At 46.7% G+C, this 25244-nt stretch overlaps 1 protein-coding gene across 4 annotated transcripts in view; it reads left to right on the forward strand.

Moving 5' to 3' along the window:
* Window positions 1-25244, forward strand: part of Nup98-96 (nuclear pore complex protein Nup98-96) — a 246519-nt gene that overhangs the window by 197089 nt on the left and 24186 nt on the right. For all 4 annotated transcript variants that reach the window (XM_065424259.2, XM_065424261.2, XM_065424260.2 and 1 more), the window contains 2 exons: window positions 14480-14622; window positions 24098-24161. In XM_065424259.2, coding sequence (XP_065280331.2) covers window positions 14480-14622; window positions 24098-24161 — 207 coding nt within the window. The remainder of the gene's footprint in view (window positions 1-14479; window positions 14623-24097; window positions 24162-25244) is intronic.

Below are 25244 nucleotides of genomic sequence, written 5' to 3' on the forward strand. Positions count from 1 at the left end.
TAGCAAATGAAACTGTTAGATTTATTTTCCGGAACTTTGAATATCTTGAATAATAAATGTCTGGTGCAAATCAAATCGAACAGCAAACATTGTTCGAAAAATATAATTCGAATATTCGCGCACCCCTAAAAAATACTTTGAGCCTCATAGCGCCCTAGATAATTTTATATACAATGCAGTCCACTTATAACAATAGCAAGAAAAATGAAAAATCCGATCGTTATCAGGGTGTCTACCAACCGGGAAAACCGGGAAAACCGGGAATTCTCAGAGATTTCGCGTAGTCTGGAAAAAGTCAGGGAAAACTCAGGGAATTTGGGCCTCTATCAAGGAAAATTAGCGGCAATTTTGTTGAAAGGGTCGAAAGTCGCGGTAATGCTGGCTCGAGTAGCAGACAGGAATCGTAATGAATCGTCTTTGACGCCCTGTCGTTGGCAGGAGGAGTTGCAGTGTACAGTCAACGAGCGACTTTCCGGATTCCCAATAATTTGGACGGCTTCGCGGCGCCACCTCGTACCCCATAGTGTCAACGTATCAGAACGTGTGAAATTTCCGACGCAAGAACTCTTTGCCGTCCGATTTTCCGGACCTTTTGCCGCGACCGCAGGTCCGAAACGGCATTAATCAAAGGCACCACCGCTGTCGTCTTGATTACTTCGCCGCCTCGAACCGGCACTCTCGCACGCAGATCCGCTGGCACCCGTTGTCACCACTGCGGCAACGCTAGGCCTAGCTGCTTCGACGTTCGCTATGAAGCTTCTTGCCAGTGGGTGCCGAACTTTTTATTGAAAGAATTCGCTGCTGTCAGCAATGGCACGGACTCCACCTTTGTGGTCCTCGCGATTGGCTTAGAAACCTGGAAAACACGGTGCGTTGCATAATGCCGGTTCGTGAAAGTCAGCTTCGCCTCTGTACAGAAATTTTACTCGGTAAAGCTTACGGAAAAGTATTGCAGTGAAGCATAACAAGCGTGGGAAGGGGCTATTGCCACGGAATACAGTATGTATATCTTAATTATGCACGCGGGCACTTGGCATTTCCTGTCACAGTACGAGCACAGGTATGCCTAATATGTGTACCGACAGGCCTTCAGAGCGTTTTCGAACGTGCCTGTGGCGGTTTGAGCCCCTAAGGGCAGTAAATGACACGCATTTATTTTTTTCCAACTGGCCGATTTTTCGGACGTTTTTGCGGCCCCTAGGGAGCTCGAAAAATCGGTCGTGGACTGTGCAACTGATCAAGATGCTTCAAATGGTCTTTGGGGCGAACGAGTGGCGGAAGGCGGACAAGAACAGAAGTGACCTACGCATTGAGAAATAAACAAGAAAGGAAGCTTGTTGCCGCCGTTTTGAAAGAGCTTGAGCTCAAAAAATAAAGTTTTGGCTGATGCCGAGATGCAGGTGTCCCTCATCCAAACCAAAATACACTCTTTGAAGCAGTGCAACACAATACTCGGGCGTCGTGCGCAGGCTGAGAGTATGTCAGGACTGTTGAGGTTGACTTACGAGCTCTTGAGAGAGAATCTCAATTGTGACAGAGTTCAGGCCTCATCCCACTGAGGTTGCTATCAGTTGATAGAAAGAGCGCATATTAGAAAATATTTGCCTTTGTATGCATCTCCTTTTTATTCGTATTTAATAATGTCCGACCCTATTTGCAATTGTTTTCGAAGACACTTTATTTGCTGTGCATTTTACTAACCCCTGCCTTCTATTCTCTTTTTGAATAACATCAACACTGCTCCTTAGTATTCAAATGGGATTAAGTTGCTTTTTTTTTTCATGTGCTTACTAGAGAGTGACAGCATCAGGCGATATGGTTTCAGCCCGTGTTGATATAAAACATAGTTCTGCATCACTCAGGGAAATTTGCAATGGCACTCAGGGAAAACCTGGAAAACTCGGGGAATTTGGAAATGTCAACTTGGTAGACACCCTGGTTATAACCGATCATCGCAATATCCGGACTGCTGTAAAAAAAAAAGAAAGAAAAAACTGCCGAACTTTTGTAGCTCCGAAACCAAGTTTACCACTTACAATAAAAAATTGACATTGTAGAAAAAAGGCTGTGAAAAGTAAGGTGTTTATTTATACCTCTAAACAGCGTGTCAAGCGTTACGCGCGCTGAAATAGTCAGAAATCTGCGCTTGCTTTCGCGGAAGTTTCAGGTTCACAACCGCGGTGTACATTGTGTTTAGCAGCTGTGCGAACAGTGGCGGCTATAACTTAGCATGCATGAAATCAATCAACGTCTCTATCAACGACAGTGCACTTTGCATGAACATTGTAGTCGGTTTCAAAGACGGGCCACTGTCAACCTCGTTGCCTTCGTCGCACAACAACGCCGCCGTCTGTTGCAACAACGATCACCACTCCGGAACTGTCATTTGCAAAACTAATTCCACAGGCAGACTCGATCAACACACAAGACAACTTGGGCAGCGACCATTATTTCATCAAAACAACAGTTCGAGCAGGCCCACCAAAGCCCAAGTGCTGTCAACTCCGCATAACGAATTGAGATGCTTTCCAGCAGGCCAGAGCCCTCACCTCTTTCTCTGGTATCCAACCCTCATTGGAAGATTGGGTCTCATCCTTGCCGCAAGACGCAAGTGAAGCCACTAAATTGATGCCTGAGGAAGCCAGTCTGCAGGAGGCAGATAGCAAGTTACTGCATGTGTGGGAAGCCCTCACCAGTCTGCAATGCAGATACAAACACAACAAGCTCAATCGAATGCTCAGGAAACGTATTGGCACTCTCACCCGAAGACTATTGACAACAACTTACTCGTCAAAATTGGCATAGCACATGCGACAGCATGGAGCAGCAAACAAACCTGCCCGAAACGTGGAATATTCTCCGTTGCCTCCTCGATCCGGTCAACAGCAAGAACTCACAACAGCACAACTTGCAAAAGATTATTCACACCCATCCGGGCACGGATGCACAAGTTCTTCAAGGGCTGATAGACCGCAACGTAGGACCTCAACCTACTACACCCACTCCAGCATACACTGGCTCCGCTGATGACCACCTGGACGCGCCCATGCAAGCAGCAGAAGTACGTGAAGCCACCCTCGCACTGCACCCTAACTCAGGCCCGGGACCAGGTGGCATTACTAATAAAATGCTTCGCAACCTAGATGAGGATTCTGTACTAGCCCTCACAGCTTATTTTAATGCATACTGAGAAACTGGACACCTTCCCTCACAATGGAAAGAAGCCAAAACCATCATGATTCCCAAGCGCCGCCTATTCGAAAACCTCTGCCCTATCTCCCTTACTTCATGTGTCGGAAAGGTCCTCAAACGTGTCATCCTCACACGCTTACACAGACATATGAACGACAATGACCTCTTCCCCAATGCCATGGTTGGCTTCCGCCTTAAACTTTCTGCTCAAGATATCATGATTCAGCTCAAGCACCAAATTATCGATGGCGATAAAAGGTCCAGGCTGGACACCAGAGCCATCTTGAGGCTAGACCTAACTAAGGCCTTCGATAACGTCACGCATGAGACCATACTGAGCCAACTGGCTCAACTCCAGGTTGGACATCGAACATATAAGGTTTGTTCGATTCAGAAAAAGGTGCACGGCACCTCAAACGAAAAATTGCAGGGGGTGCCAGGCTGCACCCACCTGCTGCAAGGTTCAAGGGTGCAGTGCACCGCGGCGGCACCTTGCATTGCACCCCGTTCAATCGAGCACGGGGGTGCAGGGTGCACTGCTGCACCTTGGGGAATCGAGGGTCTAGGTGCAGTGCACCGTGAATAGGTGCAGAAGGTGCAGAGAAACTTGGCTGAATCGAATAGACCTATAACTACATCAAGAATTTCCTTACAGGTCGCAAGGCCACCATTACCATCGGAGGGTTGCAGTCACCAACTATTCACTTCGGCAGCAAACGCATGCCGCAAGGATCGGTTCTGTCCCCTTTTCTGTTTTACGTGGCCTTGCTCGGACTACCTCCTGCATTAGCTAACATCCCCAACCTCAAGCATAGCCTCTACGCAGACGATATCACCCTGTGGGTCACCGGGGGCAGCGATGGGGACATCCAAGACACATACAACCGCATTTACCCCGATGCATAATCCTCGCTCAGCAAATTGTGCGAAGCCCGTGCTGACCTCGATCACATTATCTGGCAATGCCCCAAAGCCTCACCCACCAACACAAACACTACACGCATCATAACTACGGCCGAGCAGTGGGAGACATTGCTGCTCAGGTTGGACCCAGAAGAGCAGCTCTGGGCCATCCGGATGACCAAAGACGATGCCAGAAAGCAAGGACTGGCTGCCGTCTAAGGACTGGGGATTACTCTTCCAACCCCCGCCACCCCTGCACCCCTTCAAGGACGTAATAAAGTTTTGTCTCTCTCTTCGCAGAATGAGGCAGAGCTGCCTGCACTCAGAAACTCCTCCATTGGAGCACCACCTATTTTATCACCAGTAGCAAAGTGCTCCCAGAGTTTGGCAATACGTACCAGTGGCTGCCATCATGTTGTTTTCACACATGGGAGTTTCACCCTAGCGCACAAAGCCCGCCATTTCCATTCATCGGCACTGTCACTGGTTGTAGCCTTCATGATCGTGGTGCTCATGATTTTCAGAATCGCCAATATCATCGACTGCATGAGTCTTGCAAAATTTGCAGCTTCGTCCCAAGTGACACAGCTTTGCGCACCAACGCAGCTGTGTCAGAGCACCTACCACTGCTTCCGTGGCACATTTCCAGACTCACTGAGGAAGAGAGAGCGATTGTAGAAAGAGAGTGCAGGCATAATTCACTAATCGCTTTTTTTTTTTTTTCTCTCTATGGATGCTCGCTGGCGACAGCGGATGAATGGATGGATGTTATGAGCGTCCCCTTTAGAACGGGGCGGTGAGTTGCGCCACCAAGCTCTTGCTATTGTACTGCCTAATGTCCTACCTAGGTTAAACAATAAGAAAGAGAAAAAAATTCTATAAATTACCCACCCAAACTTTCTGATCCCCTATTTCGAACTGTGCTTTTGTACATCTCCGTTTTTTGTCGTTTCCCTACTTTTCCACCAATCCTCCAATCACCTCTTACTAATGCCTGTTGCAGACATGTTTACTTTTCTACTGCCATCGCTGAACCCAAGTGCTTCAAGGAGGCCAGTGGCGCCTAAATCGACCGCTGGGTAGAGGTCTTCACATTCTAATAAAACATGCTCCATAGCCTCCCTAGCATTACCGCAGCAAGCGCTCTGTGCTTCATTATGGCTGCATTTCTCTTCCCCTTCACTGTTATTGTTTTTTCCTGTGTTTCCATATATCTATTGTCTTCGTTTATCCATATACGAAGATATTTATATTCTGTTACCCGAGGTATTTCCTGGCCTTGTATCTCCACTGTCTGTTCACTGTTTTTATTGAATACCATAACACCTGATTTTTTAACACTAAACTTCAAGCCTAAATTGTTGCCTTCCTGCCCACAAATATTAGCCAGACGTAGCAAATCACTCTGCTTGTTAGCTAGCAACACAATGTCGTTCGCATAAAATAAACCTGGGAGCTGCTGCTCTATTACTGTGCCCGCCTATTTGTATGAGAGATTAAACCCGATATTACTTCTAGCGCCCTCTCCATCCTCACCATGTACATCATAAACAACAGCGAGGATAAAGGGCACCCCTGCCTCAGTCCCTTGTTGATATGAACTTTCTCCTCGCTCCTCATCCCTTCCCATTCAACGCAAATGGTATTTTTTTGGTAAATCTCTCTCAAAAGCTGTAGACAATCGTCACCTAAGCCTCCCCTTCCAGAATATCCCACAAAATGTTGCGGTCTACGCTGTCATAACCTCCCGTAATGTCTAAAAAGGCCACATATAACGGTCTGCTTTCTACTTTTGATATTTCAATACACTGAGTAAGAACAAATAAGTCATCATCTAAACGCCTACCTATTCTGAAGCCATTCTGAAGTTCATGCGAAGCAGTTCATGCAAAGCAGTTCATTCACGAAGACGTTCATGTGATGCGAAGCAGCTGGCACCATCTTGTGGTATACTGCACCAACTTGCAATACTCTCAATCGGCGCACTGGCGGGATGCACTGCGTGGTAATGGTGGCAGATATGAACTTGTGTAGGCAAACTTTTTGCCCTGTCTCAGTTAGGTGAACTTAGCAAAGCAAATTTCAGAGTTATTCTGCATAGAAAACGTCGCCCAAAAGGCAGAATTTCGATCGTTACATCCGATACGCGGTAAATAACATATTGTTATATATGGGTGTTTTTTTCATAGCCCTAATGCATAAATGGATACTCTGAAGTCAACTCATAGTTATAATCAATATATCGTTATATGCGGTATCATTATGAGTGGACTGCACTGTAATAACTTTCATACTGACTAGTTCAGTTTCGTTTCTACTGTGTCATGACGGCATGACACTTTATGTGGTTATGTGGGAGCTGGACATGGTGATTTTTTTACATTTGCTCTGGCTCACCCGATAATCTGCTATGCTTCTACATAGGTCTTCAAAGTAGTAGTATACGAAGTGGCTGATCAATCTGGGGTGAGTGTCAAAGTGTCACTGTGTCCGGCTCCCACTTGGCCACATATTGTTTGTGACATGATGACAGTATCCTCCTGGAAAAGGAAGTCAAAACTGGCTGAAAAAAGCTTCTACTGTAGAACCCCGTTCATATGTTTTGAAAAAAATGATGCTAGAAAAAAAATTATGCGATCCCACACACTGTGGAAATTATTGTAAGCGAAGCTTTCTGTGCTGTTTGCTTTGATTGACGATAATTAGCGGTGATGCTGACAGCGAATGTTTAATATCTTCAGCATTTAGTCCAACATGACAGTGGTGAGTTGATGTTAAACATTATCTTGTATGCACCACTGCTGATTGTCTTCATAGTACACAGAGCACACAGGGGGATGTGTTTGCCTGAGGCGTTGTTGTGTGCCATACTTAATAACCTCTGAGAGGGTTGAGCATATTCATTGCCTCACATAACTCATCACATCATGGTAGAAGTAATAAAGTTTAATTAAATTATGGGGCTGTATGTGCCAAAACCAGAATTGAAATAACAGGCACGCTGTAGTGGCAGACTCCGAATTAATTTTGACATTGTGGTGTTCTTTAACATGTCCCTAAATCTAAGTGAATGAGCGTTTTTTATTTCGCCCCGTTAGAAATGCGGCTGCCACGGTCGAGATCAAACCTGCAACCTTCAGCAATTGCATAGCCGTAAAGCTACCGCTGCAGGCACAGAAGTGTTCATTTGATGTGTGACCGCTTCCGTAGTATTGCCTAGACCCTACAGTGAGCTTTAATGCGGCTCTGCTTCTGGACACCCCGCGTAAGTTGTCTGCTTGACAAATTTGCTTGGTGATTGTTTTTCAGAAATAGCAGGAACATGCTGTACCTTACCTTGAACTTAAATTTATCCAGCTTGCCCGCAACCACTGTCTTGTCTATAGTAGTAGCGTTTCCTTGTTTTCTCACATTACCTTTTCTCTATCCCCCACCCCCACACCTCCCCCTTATTTTATGGGAACTGCGAGCGAAGCATGGCAAGGCTGTTACTCATTCATTTCATGACTGTGTCGATTCCATCCATTCTCTGCCTGCTCTCCCCATCCTCTACTTTTCTAACTTCACTCTGAACATTAATAGAAAAGTAAGCGCTGCAATTTCTGCAATGCTTTTGCAGGGGGTCACAAATAATTACAGCTGTCAAGCGGGCTAATGTGGCGACGCCCAGGGAGCTCTAGAGGGCATTTTGCACTTTCTACGCAGTGCAAAGGTCCAAATGAGTTCCTCAAGTCGTCTTTCCTCTTTTTCGCGCTCCTGTCATGTATGCTGTTGTCATGTTGCTGCACAAGGTACCGGCACATATTGAGCTGGTGGGGGCACAGTGGCCCAAGACGCATGTAGTCGTTTTTGCAGCTTCAGCTTGCTTACATTTGAGTAGCTTTAATTTGGCCTGGGTCAGAAGCTTTTTCAAGCGGGACATTCGGGCGGGAAGTTTTCATGTGCCCATTCAGAGTGAATTATTGAGGTACGAGACAGAGCCAGTGGCACCCGAGTGACCGTTGTCGTTCAATTGCAAGTTCTCGTTTTCCTTTGGAAAACCAAAACGAAATCTTGTGGGCGATGCTGGGATATGATGTCTACGATGCGACCTGAATGAAATATGACGCTCACTTCGCACCGCCTGCAGAAGGGAACTGTGTCGCATTTGGTTATCACCTCTTAATAGAGAATTTTAGTGCGTTCGGTATTCCGGCAAATGCGGGCAGTTGGGCGGATGAGCGGGGGTGTAAACATGAGCGGCCGGATTGGTGGTGCCAGCTGCTGGTGTAAATTTTCGACAGTGGCATGATCGTGCTCACAATTACGCTGCTGTCATAAATTTGCACCAGCAGCGAAGCAGATTATAGTAGGTTACTGCAATTTTAGCACTGCGTTTGTCTGGTAGAGCTCTACGCCACCAGGTGGCTGCACTGCTCTGGCCACTCAAGTTTACACCCCTGCTCATCCGGCAATCTGCCCAAACAACCCCCATTTGCCGGCATAGCGGACAAGCTAAAAGTCCCTAAAAGCATGCAGTATGCTTCCAATGGCACCACGTGAAATGTGCTGTATAACAGATAGGTGAAGATGCTTATCGCCATAGGATTGGCAGCGATGGCAGTGAATATGGCATGCGACAAATTGTCATTAATTAAATTATGGGGTTTTATGTGCTAAAACCACAATCTTATTATGAGGCACGTCGTAGTAGGGGACTGAAAATTTGGACCACCTGGTTCTTTAAAATGCACCTAAATCTAAGTGCACGGGCATTTTCGCATTTCGCCCCCATAGAAATGCAGCCGCCGTGGCTGGGATCCGAACCCGCGACCTAAATTATAACGGAAATCACATCTCTGATTGTGAATCACGTGCGTTGCATAAATTGAACAAAACAAACTGCATGAAGCGTGCTATTTTGCAGGGCCTGCCTCTGTGCCTGTCTCTCCTGTCACATGATGTGCCACATGGTTGCTTGACAAAGTTGTTATGCCCCCTAGATTCCGACTTCACATTCAGGGAAAGTGCCCGCATTGCAGTAGGCGAGGCAGCCTTGCGTGAAGCTTGTTAAACGGCCCATTGGTGGAGTTTTTGTTCCACTCCCAGTCAAGCTTTTGAGATATCCAAAACTACTTTGAGATAGAGGGCAATAAATACATGGCACATCGGGTTAACAAGGTGTTACTGTAAATTGAATGCCGTATTCACTTTGCTTAATGAGCCCACTCGCATAATGAACGCGCACCCAACCTATAGTGCTGGTGTTCAGAATGTCTGCCTTGTCTTGGTGTGATTGGCCAGCACTGATGACTATCACAAAATTGTTCTGGGATGCTGCATATCTGCTGAGAGCTGTGCAATGGGCCATTACACTAGTTAGCTGGTTTCAAACTGAAAGTTGTTGAGCATGCCCTAAAGCATGGGAGCCGCGCCACTGGACATTTCAGTGTTGACCCAGTGTGCGTGCTCTACTGGAGGAAACAGGAGTGCATGCTTAGAGCTACAAAGAAAAACTACAGGCATCTCAAACTGCCTAGATGCCATGGAATACGACACGCTGTGGGCTGACGACCCAGAAGTGGCCAGCGACATCAATAGTTAGGATTCAGTTAGCAAAACAAACGAGTAGGCCAGTAGCATATTGTTGTGAGTAAAGGTGCATTTTTTGTTCACATCGTGTATGTGTGTTTACTATAAAGATAAAGTTGTGATCGTGATTTTTTCGTTGATCTAGTCCACAGTGAGAGCATTACTTGACTCAATGTGTAATCACGTCGTCATCAGAAAGCCGTGGCATAAAAGTGGCATACAAATTACATCACCTTCATCTAACTAAATGTAAAAGTGGCCACAGTGAGTATTTTATCCTCTGCCCCACTGCCACTGCTACCACTCCGTAGCCGAGCACACTAACCACTGCACGTTAGGCAACAGTAATGAATACATTCGAGCCTGTGCACGTGATTGGGCTCTGCCTGGCAGGTGATTCACTAGATGGCAGAGGGAGCGGCTGCAGCTCACTCCACAGCCGCTCACTGTGTCGTTCACATTGTTGGGAACCTGCAGACACCGTAGCCAGAGCCCATGGACAACGACAGCGAATAAGATGCAACACACTTCATGCACCTATTGGACGACGACTATGACATCCCCCTAGAGTATGAGGTGGAGTTCGCCCACTAACTCGGTGAAGAAATGTAGTGTCAACACCATGGTGTCATATGAAAAAGTACTGTCGTCACTCGGCAAAGTGCTGTCATCATGCTGAAAAGTGGTCTCAACGAGAATGAACGCTCAAGGCAATGTGTGTGCAAACACTACTTTAATGAGAACTCCGCAAATAAAACTCAGCTGAGAAGTCGCAATATGGCCAGTTAATCACCTTGCATTGTTGCCACCTCATAAGCAGTAGCATTTAGCCGCAACACTAAACTCGGCAACATAACTGAACGACACACACAGTGACAGGTGATACTCGCACATTTACTCATCATAAAAATTGCTTAGGTGCCCCCATATTTGTATTTTCCCGCGTAATGAACCTTCCCCTCAAATTTATGTTAGCCTTTTTGAAAAAAAGGTGCGTTCCTTATGCGAGTAAATAGGATAGACGAAAATATCATGTCGGTACCCCTTGGAAGTGCAAATAAATTTTCATTCTCCGAAGGTAAACTTTGCTGGTTTCATCATCTTTGTGATTGTTACAAACAGAGGCACGCTACATTTAGTTCAATATAAATAAAATAGGATGCACATTAGATTCAGGAGTCATATTGGAATCAAGTAAATATTGCCAAATGGAAGCAGTTGTGTGTTTGTAAGTTTTTTTCTGCCTTTTCCTTTAATTGCATTTGTCAGATAAGTTGACCAATTCCATCAGTCCTGTCATGGTCGTATAAACGGAAGTCGACTGTGTAGAGGTTTACATGTAATTTTAAGGCTGACAAAATCATTTTATAATTTTCCTGCATTGCTTGTGAAAACAGGTACCAAAAGCAAAGTGGCAGCAGCCACAATCTCTTGGTTTTTGCTCTGCCCTCCCTTACCACAGCAAGACGGTGTCCACATGAGGGCCATGATCTAGCTGCTCATAAAAGGTCATGGAGCATCTGCTGTAGTATGTGCAATCACCAGTGGGCACACAGCAGCACGGAGTTTGCACTGTGTGTGGTGGAACCAATTCAGGTTGGAATCGATGGGTGGTTCTATGCAGCTTGGTAGGATCATAGCGATTCAATTGAATTTTAAAAAAATTCAAATTAGGGAGTTTTGTCAAGCTTCAGCCACAAGCACATTTTAGACAGTAATATTAAGGTTACAGATGCTTTTCTCAAGCTTTTTTTAATGCTTCGTGTTAACAGAATAATACGAACCAGTTCAGAAATGCACTGGGAAATCTTTATGGTTTCTCATAATTGATTGTGTACAGGACCATGCATGCCTTATAGAGATCTGTGTGACCATGTTTGTCATGTCAATTCAATATAGAGGGGGGGCTCCAAAGCTTTTAAGGATTGTTCTGTGGCAGTCCTTCTTTGTCCCTAAGCACTTCACTGTTGTAGTTAGCAGCAATGATGAAAAAAAGAAAATTGCTGAAAAGCAATTTAGCCACAAGACTCGTAGACTCTTAAGAGATTATAAAGGCGATAACTTCCTTGACGCCATACGTGACCGTTACTTTAAGAAAGCCGATAGCATCCAGTACGCTGAGTACGACGGCGTCACAAACAAGAAACTGGACGCGGAATTTAGCGAATCGGAAATTCGGTTAGTCCTGGTCGAACTCAACACTCGATCGGCGCCCGGCCCGGACCGGGTTACCAACAAGACTCTCCGAAACCTAGACGACGAGTCAATCTCCCGACTCGCGGCCTACGTCAATGAGTGCTGGCGAGAGGGTTCCCTTCCCGAAGCGTGGAAACGGGCCCACGTTATCATGATTCCTAAACCTGGCAAGCAAGTTACGCTCGATAATCTAAGACCGATTTCGCTTACGTCTTGCGTCGGCAAAGTCATGGAACACGCAGTTCTCACCCGCGTGACCGACTTTCTCGAAGATCATGACGCGTTCCCGCACACCATGCTAGGATTCCGCCGCAACCTCTCCGCACAGGACGTATTGCTTCAACTTAAACACCAGATCGTAGACGACACTACCAGCTCCACTAAGGCAATTCTAGGCTTAGATATTAAAAAGGCCTTTGACAGTGTTAAGCACGAAGCGATCTTAAAAACAATTAGAACATTAGGACTAGGCCAAAGAATGTATAATTACGTTAGGGATTTCCTCACGGGCAGGCGCGCATGCGTCGTCGTCGGTGACGAGGAATCACCGGAATTTCAGACGGGTCCGTGCGGCACGCCGCAAGGATCCGTCATATCACCATTACTATTTAATTTAGTTCTACTTGGTCTATCCGAGAAATTAACAGAAATAGAAGGATTACATCACAGTCTCTACGCGTATGACATCACCCTCTGGGTTCCCGGAGGGGGATGTGACGGTCACGTCGAGCGAACACTACAGGCAGGAGTAGATGCGGTTCAGAATTACTTGCGTGGAACGGGCCTCGAGTGCTCGGCTACCAAGTCCGAACTCTTACTCTACAAACCCACAAGGAGAGGTCGTAAAACCCTGCGCGAACAGGAACGGGAATATTCCAAAATACGCATTACATTGGCAGATGGTACTCCCGTACCGCACGTAGAGAAAATTAGAATCCTAGGGTTACACCTGCAGGCAAACGGCCATAACGGAGAGACGGTGCGAATACTTCGTCGTTCGGTAGATGACACCATCCGACTCTTGCGTCGCATCACGAACAGACGCAATGGTATGCGTGAAGAGTGCGCGATCCATCTCGTGCAGGCGTACGCGATAAGCCGCATAACGTATGTTGCCCCCTACCTGAGGTGGATTGGGTCCGAAAAAAACAAAGTCGAATGCATGATCCGAAAGGCTTTCAAGAGGGCGGTCGGCGTTCCACTCAACGCGAGCACCGACAAGTTTCTAGAGCTCGGAGTTCACAACTCTCTCAACGAGTTAATCGAGGCGCACGACATTGCGCAATACGAACGATTATCCAGGTCAAAGGCAGGTCGATGCATCCTCGAGTCGCTCAGCATCGCGTACCACACTCAGCATGGAGAAAAGATGGCGGTTCCCGCCTCTGTTCGCGACCGCCTGATCATCCCGCCGCTTCCCAAGAACATGCACCCGACGCACCACGCCGGGAGACGCAACAAACGAGCAAGCGACCTTGAGAAGAAGTTTGGTAACAGCAACGAGGCGGTGTACGTAGACGCGGCGCGATATGGAGGAGGGAGAAGCGCGCACGCGATAGCGGTTGTAGACCGCTCGGGTAGGTGCCTCGCGAGCGCCACGGTGACCACGGGACACACGGAAGCGGCCGAAGAAGCCACGATAGCCCTAGCGCTCGTCGCGGTGCCGAACGCTGCGATCGTGATCAGCGACTCGCAGGCGGCAATCCGCGGCTTCGCGCGCGGTCGTGTCTCGCGGGAAGCGGCCCGCATACTCCAAATTTCTGACGACGGCGACTCGTCATCGCCCTCGCAACCCCAAAATTCTACGGTCTTCCTCCTCTGGACCCCGGCACACACCGATGTTCCGCTAGCGGGAAACGAGGCGGCCCACGCCACGGCTCGAGGTCTCACACGCCGAGCCGCCGCTGATTATGTGGCCGCCTCCGCCCCCGAGAGCGGGGCATTGGATCTGCCGGATCGGGACACTACAACAGAAACACAGCAACAAGAAACACACTGGGCGTGGGGCGATCGCCTAACCACGTTCAGAGACCTCACCCAACACTACAGACTCGAAAGACGCAGATTCCCGCCACCGCACGATAAACTGAACAGGAACGAGGCCGTGACGTTACGCTTGCTCCAGACACACACCTACCCTAGCCCCGCTATCTTACACCACTGCTATCCGCGTTTGTACCCAACAGACGCGTGTAAAACATGCGGACGCAGAGCAACGCTGCGACACATGCTCTGGGAGTGTACCGGCAACAACGGTAATCAAAGCAGCTCCGTTGGCGACGCGTCCATAATCGCGGCTGTTGCCAGAGTAGAAGGCTCGAGCTCCGTTCTTCCCGACGCCGCCCCGGATGCGGGAGCCGCCGGGGACCTTCTCCGTAGGCGTCGCCGCCGCTGGGAGGCGGCTATCAGAAGTTCAGAGCTGGCAGACCAGCTCTGGGCCGTCCGGCAAGCCGAAGATGCCGCTCGAGTCCAAGAACTTCGAGCCGTCACCTGAGGCCACCACATCAAGAACTGCCGGACTATTCTTTACTAAAGTTTCTTCTTCTTGCTGAAAAATGCTTTGTGTTCTTGCTGTGCTATGTAGGCAGTAACCAGGCAACCACGTTTACATTTGCAGCATGACCGATATATCAATCCGGAACGAATCCGGGTCTATGCCTTACTGGCGGGATTGATGGTTTGGCCAACTTCAGACCCGAATCAGACAATCAACTGCTGTACTGACCTGGACTGGAAAAGGGCTCTGGCACTGCACCTGTGGTGAGTAGGAGCAGCAGACTGGCAATCTGCCGCACAGTATGCAATGGTGCCCTTCCTTCTTATCCCACCCTAGTGTGGGAAACGCAGTCTAAATTAGCTTACTGGTAAGCACAAATTTGTATATATACACAAACTCTCTGCACCTTTCTTTGATTGTCCTTTATTCTTATTTTTTTATTAGGGCTCTGCTAATACTCGAATATCACCGAACCGAATCGAATAGTGAAAGTTCGAACGTTTATATTCACGAATTGAATGTTGAGTTTTCAAATACTATTCGATTTATTAGATGTGGAGACCAATGCAAGCAGTGCCAGATGTCGCCTGCACCGTGGTGCCCCTCATGCTTGATGACACCCAAGTGAGCGTTCCCCTTTGTTTTCGACATGAAAGGAGTGCTGAGCTCATCGCGGGTTGACCGCCTTGGCTGCTGCAGGAGTGAAGCACTCCCGAATGTCGAGCCAATGGGGGATCGTACACACAGTTTCTGAACGCCAAAATTTGCTGAGCGGCACCATGTCGGCTAGGATCACCTCTGTCCGTACAAGCTTCGTCCGAGGTGACAGAACCGATAGAAATAATGCAATGCGGACAGAGAGAATGGCAACAATAGCAAGCGCGTATTTCGTAAAATGCGAAAGCATGTGCGAGGATCAGGTGGATTAGCTGAGAATAGGCATGTATCAGCCTAAAGTATGACTGAGGCGACAGCACGGTATGCAGAACAAGAATAATGCTCGTTTAATGTGTGTGCTGTACTTATACCTTCGGCAGAGGCACATGGCGCATGTCCAATGCCTTATCATCTGTAGACGAGGCACATGTGCCTGCTACAACCTTCTGCGGATGCAGAAAATATGATACGAAAAGTTTATGCTATCTGCTAAAAGCTTGTATAAAGCTTGTACGTAAGGCGCTGAGGTTGCTTAACTAAGCATGTCGACCTTCTTGAGCCTGGATGTGATGCGCAAGCCAGCGCTGTTGTAGTTGGCGTACTTGGGACTTCAGCCTCAATGACTGGAGACTGCTTTTCACAAAGTAGCATACAGGCCCTCTGTGCCGAATCTGTAGGACCTCTGGAGGTTGTCACATCACTGGAGGCAGTCACATCAGGACCAGGGGATGTAGGAGGCGTGCTATACTCGTCACTTGATCGGGCCAGTACTCCTCGCTTGTGCGAAGTAGGTGACGACAGTTGCGTCTGACTGCTCATCAGGGCCCTGTTTGCACAATGTAAAATCTCGGGCCAGCTGTTTGAAGATTCTGCCCTTACCTGTCCATGCATTCCCGTATTCTAACTATGGTGCCCTAGGCCAAAGGTGGAATCGCTCATCCTTCTCTTTGCTATTGGTGCTTTTTCACTTCCGTTTCCATGACTTCGTTAAAGCCAGGAATGTTACTTCTGAAGCGCCTGCCTTGAAACAACTCGGCTGGTGACCATCCATCTTCCGATGGCAGTGAGCGATAGGCCAAAAGACCTAACAAGAAGTCCTCCCTTGATTCAGTGCATTTCTTTAGGATAGGTTTGATTACTTGAACTCCTTTTTCCGCCAGTCCATTAGATTGAGGGTAGCCAGGGCTTAACGTGGCAGGTAGAAGTCGCACTACATTGCAAGGATTGCGAACTGGTGACTGGCGAATTGTGGCCCATTGTCCGTGCATACTTCAACTGGAACTTCCTGGCGGGAAAATTTAGCACTGAGAGCCTCTACTGTAGTCTTTGCCCTTGTGTCACTCAGTTGCTTGATTTCTGAGAATTTTGAAAGGGCATCAAACACAACATACAGTTGCCCAGCAAAATGAAAGATGTCTGCACAAACCTGATACCATGGGCATACTGGTGTTTTGCACATAAGGAGCTCTTGCGGTTGCTTGTAGGCAAATTTTTTGTGTGTGGGACAGCTCTGAATAAGCTCGGTAATATCACTGTTAAGCCCTGGCCAAAAAACAAGACTTCTGGCTCTTTCTTTGCATTTACGCAAGCCGAGATGACTGGCGTGAACTCTTTCCAGGATTTCATGCCGCATGCTTTTCGGTACGACTTTGGTGCCCTTAGCAAAATTTCATTCTCGACTGTCAGCTCTACAGAAAATGCTTTTAAGTCGCCTTGCACCTCTTTGCCTATGGATACCTTTGCAATGACCGCATTTAAGTAGTCGTCATGTGCAGATGAGTTGGCTAGTTTGACTAATATCAGCGAGAATATTTTACATTTATTTTGTTATAGCCTATAATTTGTTATATCCGTCTTCATTATATTACTGTATACCGTTAATGAGCAAATTGGCATTCTGCAAGGGCAGCGGCATTAAACACAAAAGCAGGTACATGATGTCCTGCTAGTAAGCTTTCTTCTTCCGCTAGATTTTGGGGAGAATTTAAGGTCAGCCATCATAAAAATTGCAAAACTGGGTCGTTTCAGATTTTAAAGCTCATCGCAAATGAAAATGTGCCTATTGCAGAGCTGTGCACTGCAAGAAAATTTAATTTCATGTGCTGTTAAGGATGTTTTTTTGTGTACAAAGGACTGCTACAAACTTTTTGAATGCAACAGCCTTTGTAACTGCTGTAAATTGTGGCAGGTTGCTCTTCTTGCACCTTAAAATTAATGGTACCTGCACTAGTTCATTGTACCACAGCCATTGGCATGAAATATTTGAAATTTGTGAAAGCGCTCAAGAATGAACATTTGTAGGCATTTGTACCATCGGAAAACATGTGAAGCAAATAAACATGTAAACTAAAGTGTGGCTGCTCTCAATAAAGGCGGTGATGTCGACATTATCTTTCTTGGTTTTGAAAAATCTTTCAACAAACTATCGGATTCCATGCTCATGTGAAAGTTATGAAACTTTTTAAAGAACGATAAGATCATGCGGTGGCTTGACTGCTACCTTTCCAAGAGACACCAGTATGTTCAGATAGCCGAATCTAAATTGACCCCTTTACCAGTTTGTTTATCTGGAATTCTACAGGGCTCAGTTTTAGGGCTGCTGCTTTTTCTGATTTATTTAAATTATTTATCATTGGACTCTCCCATAAATAGCTGCTTTTTCACAGACTGACTGTGTTCTGTACCTAGACATAAGATTTGAGAAAGGCCAGGATATTCTCAGCAGAAATTTGGGAGTAGTAGCTGACTGGTTCTCCACTTAAGATATGCATCTTAATGTCGGTAAATGCACCCACATGATTAGGATGCGAAGGAAACAGCCATTGCATCACAAATAAGTGATCAATAATAGACCGATTGCATCAATCAGGGATTTCAAGTACTTGGGCATGCACATCAATTCAAACTTAAGTTGGAGCGCTCATGTGGACCACATGGAGTCGGCTGTATAAAAAAAAAAGTGTGGCTACTGAAGCACCAACTGAAGCACGCCACAAGTAAAACAATGTTAGTCGCCTACTCAGCTATCATACTATTAGTGCTTGAATATGCTAATGCCATATGGGATCGGTACACAAAGAAAGATACTACAGGAAAAGCTTGTTCATTCATAACTCATTAATTTGAAATTTCAGATAATTCGAAACAGCAGTGGATTGAATGCAATATGCAACACATCCTGCTAATTCACACTGAAATCCGCAGCGCCACCAATAAGTCTAACTCCGCAGCGTCATGGATTGGGAAAGTGCTAGTGCGCGGGAGCACGTTGGCAACGCTGGTGTTGCTGTGCGGGCTGCGCAGCATTGCTTTTTCCATCTGCAGCCCTTTGTTTAGGCTTGACTAGAAAGAGACGCATTTGCGCCTAGCCATGCTTGGCCAACGCCTCTGTTGCAGGTTGCTTCTCTCCCGGGAGGTTCCGTATAAAACTCAAGGGCAATAAAATCGTCGCCATATGCTGTATCTGCGAGAGAAACGAAAACAGTACTCGGCTGCTTTCAAGATAAACTTTATTTTATTTTAGCCGCATAGGACATCAGCAACAGTGCAGCCGGGAGGCAGTTTGGTGTCAATGAGGGAAGCGTTTGTGGGTGGCATCGACAGAAGGAAGCCCTTTTCACATGCAGCGGAACACGAAGAAGCTTTTGCAGCCCGAAGAGTGGGACATTCCCGGAAATCGAACTCACCCTGACATAGTTTGTATGCCAACAGCGAGCCGTGCATCTAGCTATGAGCATGGAGCTTATGCAGGCAAAAGCTAAGGAGCTTGCAAGAGAAAAAGGGCTACCAAGCTCCACCTTCAAAGCAAGCAAGCACTGGATTTATCGTGACATGTGCCATGCTGGATTTTTCTTAAGCCGCCGAACTTCGATTTCGCAAAAGCTGCCTGAATCATTCAAAGAGCTGCTTGTGGCTTTCCAGCGCCACATTATTTCGCTGCGCAAGTCCAAGAACTTCCAGCTAGGGCAAATTGGCAATGCTGACCAACCGTTGGTTTATCTGGACATGCCATCACCCCTCACCGTGCATGAGAAGGGCTCTAAACAAGTTTACGTCCGGTCCACTGGTAACGAGAAAATGTGAGTTACCGTCATATTGTCATGCATGGCAGACGGACACAAGCTCCCATCCTATGTCATCTTCAAGCGCAACACAGTGCCTAAAGGTGAGGAGCTGCTAAAAAATGTGGTCATGAGATGCCACAAGAAAGGCTGGTTGAATGAGAATCTTGTACTCTGCTGGATAAAGTCCGTCTGGTGTAGGCGGCCCTGCGCACTAATGTCGTTCCCGTCCATCCTCGTGCTGGACGCATTTCGTTGCCGTTTGGCAGGCTCAGTGAAGAGGCTGTTGCGCGAATCCGGCACTGAACTCGTCGTTATCCCGGGTGGGATGACGTCTCAACTGCAGCCTTTGGATGTTTACGGGATCAAGCCGTTCAAGGACGTGGTCGAGTGGTGTTACGCAGATTGGATGCGCTCAGGTGAGCCTGCAGTGATGCCTACCGGGTGGCTAAAGTGGGTTTGTCAGCCACGCTATGCAAGTGTATTGTGAACTTCATTAGATAGGATACCGGTAAGCTATTGCAGGAGACAAACGATCTGATTAAGAAACGTCAATGTATGAAAACCTCTAACCCTACAGCTGGAATAGAACTGGCAGAACTTTCCAAGTTAATCAACAAGCGTAAGATAGCTGACATAAGGAAGTCTAATATGGATAGAATTGAGCATGCTCTCAGGAATGGAAGAAGCCTAAAGGAAGTGAAGAAGAAACTAGGAATAGGCAAGAATCAGATGTTTGCGTTAAGAGGCAAAGCCGGCAATATCATTACTAATATGGATAAGATAGTTCGAGTGGCTGAGGAGTTCTATAGAGATTTATACAGTACCAGTGGCACCCACGACGATAATGGAAGAGGGAATGGTCTAGAGGAGTTTGACATCCCACAAGTAACGCCGGAAGAAGTAAAGAAAGCCTTGGGAGCTATGCAAAGGAGGAAGGCAGCTGGGGAGGATCCGATAACCGCAGATTTGTTGAAGGATGGTGGGCAGATTGTTCTAGAAAAACTGGCCACCTTGTATACGCAATGCCTCATGACCTTGAGCATACCTGAATCTTGGAAGAATGCCAACATAATCTTAATCCATAAGAAAGGGGACGCCAAAGACTTGAAAAATTATAGACCGATCAGTGTACTGTCCGTTGCCTACAAAGTATTTACTAAGGTAATCGCAAATAGAATCGGAAAGACCTTAGGCTTCTGTCAACCAAAGAACCAGGCAGGATTTCGCAAAGGCTACTCAACAATAGACCATATTCACACTATCAATCAGGTGATAGAGAAATGTGCGAAATATAACCAACCCTTATATATAGCTTTCATTGATTACGAGAAAGCGTTTGATTCAGTCGAAACCTCAGCAGTCATGCAGCCGTTACGGAATAAGGGTTGTTGGGATGCGCGACTCTCGCGCGTCCCCTGATATCTTGTTTTCCCCCATCTCCTGCAATCCCGCTTCGCCGCGTGGCCTGCATGATGCCCGCAGCGGTCGATGTGGTTGAAGCGCAGTGCGGGAGAGGGCACGAGTGTTGCGCTGCTAACGCCGCCGACAGGCGTGGTTACTGGGCGCCGGGAGACAAGGCGCGGGGGCTCTTTCCCGGCGGGTCGGGGAACGGCGGGGACGTCCTGCGTGCGCGCCGACCCATGCTTCTGCAAGACCGCCTCGCGTGGCCGCCTTGGAACGCGCCACCGTTGGCGTGACCGAACACGCGAACGACCAGGCTTTGGGATCCAGCATGGGGCGAACATATTCGCTCGTTTTCCGGTCGCGGTGAGTCGGACTTCTAGATTTGTCGCGCGCCCATCGGCATGTTTTGTGGATAGCAACTCGGCTAGCAGGCATTGATCTATGAAAGGTGCAATAAATGCCTTTGTGATTGTTTGCACTACTGTGTTGTCATTCCTTTGTCCCAAGAGTACCGGAGGAGAACCCCACAGGGTGTAGACGAGCCGTATGTAAAAATATTGAAAGATATTCATAGCGGCTCCACGGCCACTGTAGTCCTCCATAAAGAAAGCAACAAAATCCCAATAAAGAAAGGCGTCAGGCAGGGAGATACGATCTCTCCAATGCTATTCACAGCATGTTTACAGGAGGTATTCAGAGACCTGGATTGGGAAGAATTGGGGATAAGAGTTGATGCAGAATACCTTAGTAACTTGCGATTCGCTGATGATATTGCCTTGCTTAGTAACTCAGGGGACCAATTGCAATGCATGCTCACTGACCTGGACAGGCAAAGCAAAAGGGCGGGTCTAAAGATTAATCTGCCGAAAACTAAAGTAATATTTAACAGTCTCGGAAGAGAACAGCAGTTTACGATAGGTAGCGAGGCACTGGAAGTGGTAAGAGAATACATCTAATTAGGGCATGTAGTTACCGCGTATCCGGATCATGAGACTGAAATAATCTGAAGAATAAGAATGGGCTAGGGTGCGTTTGGCAGGTATTCTCAGATCATGAACAGCAGGTTCCCACTATCCCTCAAGAGAAAAGTGTATAATAGCTGTGTCTTACCAGTACTCACTTATGGGGCAGAAACCTGGAGCCTTACAAAAAGGGTTCAATTGAAATTGAGGAGGATGCAACGAGCTATGGAAAAAAGAATGATGGGTGTAACGTTAAGGGGAAGAGAGCAGATTGCGTGAGGGAAGAAGTGCGAGTTAATGACATCTTAGTTAAAATCAAGAAACAGAAATGGGCATGGCCAAGACATGTAATGAGAAGGGAAGATAACCGATGGTCATTAAGGGTTACGGAATGGATTTCAAGGGAAGGGAAGCGTAGCAGGGGGCGGTAGAAAGCTAAGTGGACGGATGAGATTAAGAAGTTTGCACGGAGAACATGGCCACAATTAGCGCATAGCCGGGGTAGTTGGAGAAGTATGGGAGAGGTCTTTGCCCTACAGTGGGCTTAGCCAGGCTACTGCTGCTGATGATGATAAATGCTAAAATCCTTGCAAAGAGTCTCTGCTCGCGGATAGACGACTCATCCATGTCATATTTTCTGCGAGTGGCTCTCTCCCCCTTCATTGGCAATGCTGATAAAGCTGGATTCACACAATGGATGTGATCACGGATAAATCAGTCACGTGACATGTGGCAATAATCAGATCACTTCGCAACTAACATTCGCGTGACGAAAGATAACGCGGACGGAGCAGCCTTCACATGGTCAACGATAACAAAACAAATGTGACTGAGCCATATTGCAAAGCACTTTCCTAACGCTTCATGGCTTCACGCTTCTTGGCCACATTGCCATGTGACAATGTGGCTTCTCCAGCACGCGCCGCACTGCCATGAAGCCACATTTTAAGGTGAAATTCGCATCCCATGCTGCCGTGAAGCTGCACGTCAAGGTGAAATTTGCGTATAGCCTGTGCTCCACTATACATATTTGTTTCAGGTTATATGCGTGAAAATATAGTGAGTGCATGGCATTCGAGATCCGACTCCGAGAGAGCTGTCATAGCTGCAATGCAGGTGTGTATTAAATAACTAGTTGAAATTAATTTCAGGAGACCGAAGCATGTCACGACCACCATATTTCTGCCATTCTGCTATTCCACGGCATCTTTATAGTCCGCATTTGCCGCCTCTCCGCACACCACTCTCCCACTTGTGTTGTGACATGCTTTAAACCTTGCTAAGGAACCGTAGCTGCAAGAAGAGTTCTTGCAGTTCAGCTGGCTAGCAAATATTTAAGCTTTTTCGGCAAGCTGGGGGGCTGCTGACTGGTAAGTTGCACGCCCTGGCTTTTTTCAGCGTCGTCATCAAGACCTTTTCAACCTCGGAAAAGGCTGATCGCCTCAAGCGGCATCTCTTGATTTTCGATGCAGCACCACCCCATAGCTTTTCTAGTACTTCGATATGCCACAAACTATTGTCAAAGGCAGTCCCCAGGCATGCTTGATGGCAGTCTTCGTTGTTCCGATTTCAATGCTACGAAGGATGTCTAACTTCTCCTTCATGCTAATTATGTGATTCTTATGTCCATTTGATCTTGGCATGGCTCCGTTTCTCTGGACGAAACCCACTGAAATATTCAGTAGATTCTGAACCATCACAAACGACACCACGTCGATGACACACGTGCAATGCACGGCACTCGACCAACTAGATCTGATTGTGAAGCTACAATTGATGGGCAAGTCAGAACATGAGGGTGATGGTTGCAGCAGTAGAGCTTTTCGCTGCCCCGCACTCTCCACACTTGGCAACGCGAACTAAAAGAGAAAGTCCATCACCATCACCAACATGGCGTTGTTAATACACGGCGTCGATCGGTACCAGTTGAATTGCAGTTTCGATGTTGATTTTCTTTTTTCAAAAGCAGAAAAAAGAACACATTTGTGGTGCAAAATGCTGTTTGCCAAACTACGAATTAGTGAAAATGGTACTTGCTAACCGATAGGCATTCTATGAACCACTAAGCTATAAGAGGTCAGTCAATGCATTGGCTTCAGTGGGGGCTTGGCTGGGAACTGTAGTAACTACGTTTTAATCATAACTATGTTATAAGCGGGTGCATATTAACAATCTTTTACTGTAATACTAGACTTGGCAACAGTTGTGGACAGACTAAAAATTGTAATTGCAAGTACGGTGCGGCACATTTCTGCTATTTCTGAAAAATAAACACCATGCGAGGTTGTCCATGCGGTCAACTGATGCGCAGTGTGCAGACACAAAGCCACATTAAAGCACAGCAGCATCAGGACGACAATATGCAAATGGCCGCCTAGCAAACGAGCACTTCAGGCACAGTGTAATGCGCGTGTGAGGTAATAACAATGCTTACCTACTCACAGGCTGCAAACATTGGCGCATAATGCCTCAAGCAAACACATCTCGCTTTGTGTTCTTGTAGTACGTAGAAAAACACAAGTGGTGCATGCAAGGTAACATTTAACATCGCATTTCAACTGCCGTATGTCGTCAATATCGCTGTCAAATAATGTCGGTGAACAAAAACAGTAGCACGGAGGAGTCATAATTGCCTTGTTTGTTCATTGCAGGTATTACTGCCCTCCAACTGGCAGCATCAGTGACGCTGTGGCTGCTTATGAGGCTGCTTTTGAGGTGAGCCTATGAGCATGTTCTAATTTGCCTGTCCAAATAAAGGTGGCAAGTCATATGTGAGGAAAGAGCAGTACAAGAACAGAATGTGGCAGACAAATGAAGATACAGGTACCTGGATGGTCCGGTTAAGAGGTGCAAGCACAGGGACTGTAAAGTGTAGAGATTTTAAGAATACTCTGTAGCATTCTTAACCTCCGCTTACATGCTTGCGGTGTGTTAGGGTTTTTGGTTTTGCCGAAAATTGGCTAAAGCAGCAGTCAAGGGTAAATAAAACTGACGCCGACCAAAAACATGAAAAGTTTTTGGTCGGCGTCCATCTTACCCTCGACTATGAGCAATCCCAACCAGACAAGTTTTTGGTGAACTCTTGATTTCATTGGCTGAAGCACCATTGTGGGGCCATTGTCAGGTTATGGGAGAAAGAAAGAAAGGGTTTAATCATTATTGCAAAGAGACATACAGTAGAACCCAAATGATTGGAGGTGTATAAATACCAAATAGTAAATTTCAACTGGAATGTCAAACAAGAAAAGAAACGAAAATCAAATCGAATATCAGAAGGTCTTTCATTAAATTTAATGCTTATGAATTTTGGGTAAGAAAATGCGGTGCTGAATATGCTCACCAATCTCCTAGCTTTGCATAACAGTAATGGTGCAAGCTATCAGTTACTTTGTTACATAGAAATCAAGGTATACATTACAGTCCACTCTTATTTAAGAGAACGTCAAACTAGTAGGGATCCCTAACCCAGCAGGGATTACAGCTCAGTTCTAGTATATGAAGTTCTTGAAAATATTTTATCAATAACATTTCTGTTGAATAGAATCAGGTGCCTTTCTTTTTTCTTCTGAGACTAATGAATTAGTGACATTACTGTATCTCATACCAAATACCAATGAGCTCTGCATCAATTTGGCACCAGTCTGTAACTTCAGTCATCAATGCTTGTGAAGCAGCGCCGATTACGCTTAATGGCCGAGGCAGTGTGGCTGTGACAAAAATTCACTGGTGGCTGACGTGGTAACGGGCCGCAAGCTGTTGCAACATGCTTGCTGCTATTATGTCAGAATGGGTGGCTCA

Source organism: Dermacentor albipictus, chromosome 3 (assembly GCF_038994185.2).
Source record: "Dermacentor albipictus isolate Rhodes 1998 colony chromosome 3, USDA_Dalb.pri_finalv2, whole genome shotgun sequence".
NCBI classification, from domain to species: domain Eukaryota; kingdom Metazoa; phylum Arthropoda; class Arachnida; order Ixodida; family Ixodidae; genus Dermacentor; species Dermacentor albipictus.